General features: G+C 44.7%; 1 protein-coding gene across 5 annotated transcripts in view; it reads right to left on the bottom strand.

Annotated features, from left to right (window-relative positions):
• The window catches only part of card11 (caspase recruitment domain family, member 11), a 55029-nt gene that overhangs the window by 36924 nt on the left and 8105 nt on the right, over positions 1-10000 (bottom strand). For all 5 annotated transcript variants that reach the window (XM_063185152.1, XM_063185143.1, XM_063185164.1 and 2 more), the window contains exon 2: positions 55-320. In XM_063185152.1, the coding sequence (XP_063041222.1) occupies positions 55-259 (205 nt within the window). In that variant the 5' untranslated portion in view covers positions 260-320. The remainder of the gene's footprint in view (positions 1-54; positions 321-10000) is intronic.

Here is a 10000-nt window from a genome sequence, read left to right as displayed (position 1 = left end):
ACGTGTGTTTGGGTGTGCGCGTGCGTGCGTGAGGACGTCCATCCAACACGGTACCTGTGCGGTTGACCTTTGACACCAGCAGGAGGGAGTGCAGCACCTCATCCTCGTCCTGCTCGTCGATCACCTTGCACTGCCTGAGGTAGGGCGTCAGCTTGTTGGGGTTGATGTAGCGCGTCAGCACGTAGCGGTGGTTCTCCACGTTCTCCCAAAGAGCCTCCTCGTCGTCCTTCAGCGAGTCCGAACCGCCGCCGTTCTCCATCTTTTGTTTTTTTTTCAGAGCCGCGCTCCCTCCCAGTCAGCAGACCTGAGACAGCCGTGGCCTAATGGTTAAGGAGAAGATGGGCTTTAGCATCAGAGGGTTGCAGGTTCAAATCCCACCCTTCCACTCCCTACGGCTCTCCATGGCTGAGGTGCCCTCGAGCAAGGCAGCTAACCCACATTGCTCCAGGGACTGTGACTACTGTCATGTAAATAATTGGTAAGTCGCTTTGGATAAAATTGTCAGCTGAGTGTAATGTAACGTACAGTAAATGTAACATAGAGTCCAGATGAGGACAGAGGTTTAGGATATTCACAAATGAATGGTCTTTTTTACCCGAGGAATTCCTCAAGCACCAGCATACAGTGTAATGACCGACTCCTAAGTGTGGAGTAACTTCCTTCTGATTTTGGATTTTATTATAAAAACGATCAGACACCCTAAGACACTTCACATGTCAGAGTGGCTGTTCTCCACTGCTTCCTCAAGAGCCCTGGGAAAGCCCAGCCGTGGCTCACTACACCCCACCTCAGCTACCTCACCTATCTTACCCCTGGGATAGCAGCTGTGAACTACTTAACTTTTGCATTTTTATTCTTACTGGACTATCTCAATCACTGGAAAAGCTACTGTGAACTGCCTTAATATTGTGTGTGTGTGGCGATATACTTTTACTGTAATGTGCAATTATGTGTATACGTTCTTTGTGTATGTTTGGATTTGTGTATTTATGTAAGCTGACAGACACCTTAATTTCCTTCGGGATTAATAAAAGTACTCTACTCTACTAGCCTCGCGAGCCATCCTACGTACTTCCGACAAAGGATTGGCTCCACTACTGTAGTCTGGCCGTGCTTCTCTGTGGAGTGCCTGGAGCAGTAGAATTTTGATCGCAACGCCCCCCCCAGAAAACAGCCAATAAGCGAATACGCCCCCCCACGTGGGGGCAAAAGGGGGAGGACGCTCGTGACAATGACGTACACATCTGCGCCAGAGCCATTGGTCTGCGCTATGTTGTTGTTGAGTAACTGCCAGCGATTGGGTGAGAGGTGTCCAATAATTTCAAACCATAACTGAGTGCAAACTTCCTGCTTCCTACAATCGCTTCAGAGCAAACAAATGCTAGACCATGAATACGAAATGAAATGATAGTATTATGGGATGGTCAGGACCAGGCTACTACTCTACTACTCTACTCTACAATTGGCTAGGCACTCGACTGCTACACCGGTGACCCGGGTTTGATTCCGTCCCAAGGTCATTTGCCGAACCTTCCCTGTCTATCTCTCCCTGCTCATTTCCTGTCTCTATGACGGTCCTGTCATAAAAAGCTCAAAAGGTAGCTTAAAAAAAGAGCCCCAGGAAACAGAACGTAGAACCAAAGTCTATCAGGGGCTATCACTTGACTTCCCCTTCTGCTTGCTGCTAAATGTTAAAGGGACACTGTGTGAGATTTTTAGTTATTTATTTCCAGAATTCATGCTGCCCATTCACTAATGTTACCTTTTTCATGAATACTTACCACCACCATCAAATTCTAAGTATTCATTATGACTGGAAAAAGTGCACTTTTCATACATGAAAAGGGGGATCTTGGTCCGTGTATATTTTCGTTCATTCATTATTCTATTTCGGATATCACACGAGAAAGGAATAAGGACTTGTTTATGATGATTTACGCTTGAATATCACTTGTGAAATGGAACCAAGCGCCATATTTTGATATTTTGTAGGTACTGAAAATGAAACGTTGAATCTTAGAAAAGAGAGAAAAGCAATAAAGAAAAATGTCCTTCTGAATTGCGTCTTTTGTTTATTCAGAATTCGCGTGACCTGAGAGTAAATCCTGGAAGGCTGGTTTAGCCTTCATTACATGGTTTCTTTGGAGGCAAACGGACTTTGCAGGCATTGTTGATGCAATATACAGAACGTTGCTACACTTCAACGATGTGGTCGATCTGTGATGACTGTGCGAGGAATTTGTGTCATGAGATGGTTGCGTAGGCTATCCATATCAAGCAAGCGCCACACGCATGTGCATACGCGTCACCACCATTGAGTAGGGCGTCCTAGAGGGGGGTAGAAGAATGATTTACTGTCTATTTTTTTACTTAAACTTATCAACCAATTTAACTTTCGAAACAACATTTCATGTGCTTAGGCCTGGTCTTAACACTTCATTGTATTTGGCCATATAGCCTATTATAGCGTCCTAATCCAACAGAAGTGCAGCTGTGCGACCAGGACAGATATCTTCGATGGGAAGGGGTAGACCAACTGTCATCGAGAACATTGACAGTTCTTACGATCAGCATCGGTTTCACAGTTCATCTCAAGCCTTTAGGTGTATCTACCCGGACATATTGCTTTCCAACAATATCACTAATGTTCCAAATACACCAATGCAAAATGTGTATTCAACATGCGTAAAACTTGGTATGGAGAGTGCGCGCTCCCCAATGCATATGTGAAAGGGTATAATAGGTTATTGATTCCAGAGACTTTAGCCTTTATTTAGGCTATAAAGTTGAGTCCATAACATAAAGGGAACTTCATCTCTATTTTATAAGGCGGACGCACGCTCCAATACAGGCCTAACCATCACGCGTGCTGCGCATAGGCCTACTAGCCTGTACATCGCAAAAATGTTTTTCATCATTCTATTATTTTTCTGTTGTGTCTCTGGCTCCAGCTACTGTTCTGTCTGTCGTTTGGTCGCTAGCTAGAACTTTTCTGATGCGACTCAGACGGCAAACTTTCCTTCTGGGTAAACGGAGGGGGAGGGGTCAGTCAAATGAAATTCAATAAATGAATAGCCAAATATCACAAATTGAAAAACGATCAAAAATGTTGTCATTTTTTATAATGCTATTATGGTATGAAGTAACACATGCAGAAAACAAAATACAGCCATTTCTGCTTGTATTGCTTTAATCAAAACAAGAAGTTGCGCCCTTTTTTGAATTTCATATTTCATTCCAAAATAGAATAATGAATGAACGAAAAAGTACACGGACCGATCTTCTCCATGGTTCGCCATTTTGAATTTCCAAAATGGAAAATACTAGAAAATATTGTTTATTACTTAGTAAACTTTCATGTAAAGATCAACTTTGGCAATAGGCAGCCCAGTTTCAATGAGCAGCATAGCTGCAATAACCTTTTTTGACCATTTCCTGCACAGTGTCCCTTTAAACTGACCACACTTCAGTGATGTGCTGCAGGGTGACCACAGCAGTGACAGATCAACTTTCCATCACAGGATTGGCAGTTCCCTAAAACCGTCTTTGACGCAGACAAAGAAAAGGTTGCGACCACAGATCTTCGTCTACATCCCTGTGGTTGGGGGTGAAGGTGTTTTGTGGAGTGACGCTTGCTGCGACATTTTGCTACTGTGCAGGACCGCTGACAGCTTTGGCTGCTGGGTCCGGGACAAAGCCATCAGAAAGCCCTCCCCCCAATCAATACATTCAATGTAATGAAGCCGAACTGTGCGCCCTATCTCCCCCCCCCTGTCAGCTTCCCTGCTGCTGTGTATAATAATATGCATCATATGCTCTGTTACATGTGTACCCTGTTCAGTAGGGAATGTCCATATTTTATGCTATTTCCTTTTGTTGTTAGTTGGGGAATGACGCTCGCGGTACGCTTTAGCGCTATAAATAGATGACTTACATCAGCTGTCCATCATGTTAACCAAATGTGCTGTAATTTTTAGAGAGGGCCTCTATGGAATAATCATATGCTGTTCCGAGTAGCTGAAAGAAATCTATGGAAGATCACGACGGCATTGTTAGATCATATTCGTCATTTCATGTCCTTGTCCTTGTTCATGTCATGTGCAGTGTTGCCAGATTGGGCTGTTTCCCGCCCAATTGGGCTGCTTAGGATGGCCGTCTGAGGGTAAAAATGGCATTTTGCAGAAAAACCCGCCCAATTTTGCCCATAAAAATCAATAGAATTGGGCGGGATTTAGTGCTTCCAGGCGGGTTTTAAGCATTTTTTGGGCTGGAAATCATCAGCCTCATCTGGCAACCCTGGTCATGTGCATACTTTTTTTTTATACAGGGCTCAAACTATTGCCGCACGGAAGTATGGAAAGCATGGCATGCACACTGGAGCAAGCATTACTAAACTTGAAATATGGGGTGTTTGACAAAGATCATCTTCAGTGGAAACATTCATCCATCTACTGGATCTTATCATCTTTGAATTGAGAGCTCAGTTCTCCAAGAGAATTCCCCTAACAAGTATTAACCCATTGATGCCTAAAGCACCTGCAAAAAAGGCTACTGAATGCCTAAGCCCCTTTTTTATGACAAGTTGCCCTCAGCCTATAAAAACCTAAATATCTAAGCTCTGAAGCACATAAAAACATGCAACATAAGTAAGTAGCATTTAAACGCTACACAGTACATTTTATAGTGTTAAAACAACACTTAAAGAGTTAAAATCAACACTGTTCTAGTGTCTATTTGGTCCTGCTCCAGATCAGTGTTAAACACTGGTGTTAGATTTATAGTGTTAAGCTAACACTATATAGAGTAAAGCAGTTTCGGGGAGCATACAATGGTGCAGACAAACTCCATCACCTCGAGGAGGCGGGGGCTCTCTGGAGTACTTCTAACTCCACACAATTTAACAACTTCATTTGTCACTGACACTGGAGAGCACCTCACTCCATTTGGTGTTGGAATTACTCCAATAGTGTTAATAAGCCTTAACACTGCAAAATTAACACTGGCAAATTTACTGTGTAAGAGCCTCATCTTGCATTAGAATGTGCTCATTCACCTCTAACATACCAAGATTTTAAAATAAAGTTGTCTCAAATCTCATGAGCCTGAATGTTCCGTCATGCAGCTCCAGGCGCCAGGGCCAATGTTGCGCAACGCAACATCCAGCATCAATGGGTTAACCCTATATAGGGCACACAATATTCAGCTCCCGAATGAAAAAAAAGTTTGACAGGCTCCAGTCCACTGCTGATTGGTCAAATGTGAAGATGTCACTATCTGTCTGAAAGCCTGATTTCTCCTGATTCATTTGGTATAACCCATTTGGTTGTACACCCTTGTAGAGGGGCATGGCAGGGGCATTTCTGATAGGTGTGCAAGCAATTGGAAGTGATCAAATATAGTCATTGCCCTATAAAGGGTTAATGCATACCCACATTCTACTGTAAATATCACATCATCATTATCGCAATTGCACAAAGTGCTGCATTGTCCTGACATCAACCACTGATTGTGTAACTGCTCATTGCCACAAGTGCCACAGGCTCTATGGCAACAGGCACCTATCCAGCCTGTTGGCAGTTGCCACTTGAGGCGTTTCATCACCGACAATCTCCAGACGACAACGCCGTCATGGAGAAGAGCTCTTGACCTTTTGCCAACACACACACAAAAGCCACCTCTTCAGCGTGGCCTTGTGTTAAATGCCTTGCCCAATTAGCGCCAGAGAGGTTATGCGCTGATGACATCAGCATGTCAAAACAAAACAAATGAGCATGCATGCCTCCAGTCCTTCCTGAACGCTGGAAACTACAGAGGCGGCGGTGTGTGTGTGTGTGTATGGACGCCGGTGCAACGCCGTCTTGCACAGGTTGCCTGCAGTGTACGGTGGTGCTCTGTGAACACTGTGTACTGAGCAATGTGCACCGTGTGATGTGGAAACATCACTGTGTGATGTGGAGAGGCGATGTACGTTAAGAGTCGTGTACGGTGGAGGCTCTTGAACAGGTTGCCTGCAGTGCACGGTGCACAGTGTGCTATGTGTACTAATTTATGTGGAGAGTACAAAGATGGTGCTTGGCAGGGTGGTATACCTCAGAGCCTTTAGAGTCCAGGTTGCAGTGTTGTGTTGTGTAGTGTAGTCTGTGTGCTAAAGTGTGCTATGTACCGATTGATTAATGCCTCTTTTCCACTGCCGGTTTTCTGGTAGGACTATAGCTCGTCATAGCGCGACTCGGTCACCAGTTTTTGCTTTACGATTGAGCTGTGTCGTGCCTATTCGCAAAGCAAAAAGTGGCAGGCGAGTTGCACTGTGTCGACCTGTAGGCCTACCAGAAAACCGGCAGAGTGGGGTACCTTGGAACCTCTGGCGCAGGTTACCTGCTATGTGGTGCACCCTCTGTGCTCAGTGTAATATGCGTGCCATGGTGGGTGGAGACAACAGAGGTGATGTATGGAAGAGTGTTGCACCTTGGATCCTCTTGGCCAGGTGTAGGGTGCTCTGTGTACTAAAGTATGTGTGGTAATTGATGTGGAGACTAGAGAGGTGATGCATGGCATTGTTGAAACATGATTGTCCCCATAAGGCTCTTTTCCACTGCCGATTTTCTGGTAGGCCTACAGCTCGACACAGTGCAACTTGGCCGCCACTTTTTGCTTTTCGAATAGACACGACACAGCTCAATCATAAATCAAAAAGTGGCGACCAAGTCGCACTGTGTGAGGCTGTAGGCCTACCAGAAAACTCTGAGGTGGAAAAGAGGCAATGGTGACATTTTGATAAGTCAAAGTGTTGTGCCTTCGAGCCTCTTTTCCAGGTTACCTGCTGTGTAGGGTGCTCAGCTCAGTGCTCGTTTTGCCACTGTATGTGCACTACCTGTACGTACTGTATTATGTGTGGAGACTACAGAGGCAATGCACATTGAGGATTGGAGTTTCTTGTCCAGGTTGGCTGCTATGTGTGCACTCTTAGCCTGGTCTTATGCAATTGCGTCAAATACGAAGCAAGTTAAGGAACACTTTTGACGTTGCACATAACACCTGTCAGTATACAATTGCTTTAGCGCTATAATTTTGTGAATATTCACTTTTAACTTAAAACTATGCCCAAACCAAAACAATTCCTGTTAGCGTACTGTTAGTAAAGCCATGTTTTTGCGCATGTATTTTTTGTCTGAAAAGATGTGCCTTCATGACGTGAAGCTCCATGTGAAAATCTGAAAAAGCATAACCCTCAACATGAAAATGGTGCCTAACCTTGCGTTGTACGGTATAATACGCGTTCTCATGAAAACAGGTGTATGCTGTGTGCTCTTCTGTGCATGAGCTTTGTAAAGCGTAGTGTTTCTCAATCGGGACGGTGCAGCCCCTCAAGGGGCATTGGAGAGCTCTAGGGAGGATACAGCTGAGAGGGGCGATGCTTAGTTGCCATTGGGGCGCATTAGTCCATTTCATTTTTTTATTCTACGGGGGGCGTTTAATGTCACGGGGGCGTTGGAAGGCTTGTGATGAGGCCAAGGGGGTGTTTCTTCAAAAAAAAGGTTGAGGACCACTGGTATAGCGTGTTCCTGGCAAAGCCACAGTAGCCACTGTAGCGCTTCCTCAGATGTGTGGTGTGTTAGGTGCCCTGGGTGGGTCTGCTGTCTGCTGTGTGTGCTGTGTGTACTGTGTGTGCTGTGTGTTGTGCAAGCTCTTTGCATATTCCCAGTGCGGCTGGTGGTCAGGGCCAGAGGGGCAGGTTTGCTCACCTCATGCCACATAATCCCTTCATTGTGTCTCCTCTCCAACCAGGCAGCCCCTCACAGCCTTTTTGCAAATGAAACCCTATCTGATGCTAACCATTTAGCCCACACACATCTTTGCATAGGGGTGAATGCAGTGTGTGACAGTGCTGTTTTACAGCTGAAATTGATGAGCAATGGCGATGGGTAAGGTAGTAGGGCAGTAGCCTAGCCAAGCAAACAAGACAACATCATGAAATGGATTGTCTGGGATCACACCATAGGCCAAACTGGGGTTTGTGGGTTGAAGCAATGGCGTTCAAACTGCGTAACTGCATGTACTGTAACAGGATACAGCGCTGTTACATAACCGTGCTGACACTGTGTTGTAATAGCTAGGCCCATCACAATGATGTGCTACACAGATTCAAAACTGATTAAAACTGAGATAAATCTTTGCAATCGGAGGATAATTCCAGGCCCAGACACGATTACATCCTGTGGTGCGACACTAGACTGACTCAACAGGCAAAGAAATATGTTCTGCCACTAGAGTTAGTGTTGTTTGCTAGGCTTGATGAATCGTGTTGAAGTTTTGAAAATGAAAAACAAAAAAGCTATCCGCACTGTAAAAGTTGATTTTTTTTTTTTTCCAGCAACGGAGCTTTTACAGTGTGTGGATGGTTTTTCTTCATTTTCTTTCCATGCGTTCAACTATATCCTGCACCCGAAGCAATTGTGTTTTTTGGGGGAGTGGGTTGTGCACACATGTTACAGAATGTTGCTAGAGTTGGAAATTGAACTTTAAGGGGCAAGATAGTTTTGGGAGTAACTTTTTGCCATTTCTGCCTTGGAGACGTTTATTGTAAAGTTGATAAAATGGTCCCACCTCTCCCAAACTTCTTAACTGCATCAAGTGTGAGGAAAGAGCATCCTTGCTATATCAAACAGGAGAAAACAGAGCTCCTGCAAATATTAACTGGAGTAATTGTGACTGAATGCTGCATGTGTCCCATGAATTGCTATATTGCAGGGAGGGGGGAGGTTGGAAGAAAGCTTTGGGGTGTTACCCTACTTGACCTTACTCGCACACAAAACTTCTACGAACCCTCCTCCAGACTTTGTGAGTGTCCTCGGCATTGAATTTTCTGTAATTTAACAAAGAATGTCATCTATTACTTTGAGTCTTCTGCACTGATGATATCAGAAAACCCAGACAGGGGGGTGGAGGAAGACCAGAGAGCAAAATGAGGAGAACTGAATTTTATAATAAAGAAAAACCTCAAAGGACATAGAGTACTCCCTTCCCCTCTTCCGATGTCTGAGGCATTTAGTTCTGGCTTGGGGCCAGATTAGGGCTAGATCTGTTTGAGGCTCGGCAGTGCTTTAATGAGTTTTAAGGACATTTTTCAAATGTATTTATGACTGTTATTGATTTATTTTCAGTCAAGAGGGTATCTCCCTTCGCCAGTTGTCTACATAACCAGAGGACTGATTTCCTAGGACGATCAAAGTGAAGATGAACGTTTTTTTTATTTGGTTTTCTGACACACACCACAAAGTCTGCGTAGGGCTGATTCTATTTATAGTGTCCCCACACCTATTCTCCTACCGTACCCATTTGACCTTTTTAGAGTTTATAACACAAGCAACATCACAAAGTCTCTCTCTCTCTCTCTCTCTCTCTCTCTCTCTCTCTCTCTCTCTCATTTTCTTTCTTGACTTCCATTTTCAACTCACTCTCTCAACCCACTCCACCCATTTGTTCATCCATTTCTCTCTCAGACACACACACTGATACACACACACACACTGATACACACACACACACACACACACACACACACACACACACACACACACACACACACACACACACACACACACACACACACACACACACACACACACTACATCTATCTCCTTCCCTCCACCTCCATCACCGACCACCAGAACCAAATGTCCTCCTCACTTTTTATTCCTTTTTCAGTGAGTAATAACTACTTTCTCCACTTCCCCTTTCGCGCAGCAGATGTGGCCGTCAGTCAGTGCATCTTGGGCACAGAGAGAGCACCAAGAGTTCACGCATTCAGGCGTTTTCCGTTTGTGTGGCCCCCGTCCGCTGTGCCGAGTCAGACCCCCCCCACTCTCCCACCCCAACCTATGCATACGTACAGAAACTCTGACTATTGAGTTTTACAATTTCAGGGTTGAAAAGTTTGCAGTAGTTTAATGCTACGCACATAGTAGTATGTATGGGCACAGCAAGGGTGTGTGTGTGTGTG

This window comes from Engraulis encrasicolus, chromosome 2, assembly GCF_034702125.1.
Source record: "Engraulis encrasicolus isolate BLACKSEA-1 chromosome 2, IST_EnEncr_1.0, whole genome shotgun sequence".
Lineage (NCBI taxonomy): Eukaryota > Metazoa > Chordata > Actinopteri > Clupeiformes > Engraulidae > Engraulis > Engraulis encrasicolus.
The sequence above is the reverse complement of the archived record's forward strand: the minus strand, read 5'-3'. Positions and strand labels throughout refer to the sequence as shown.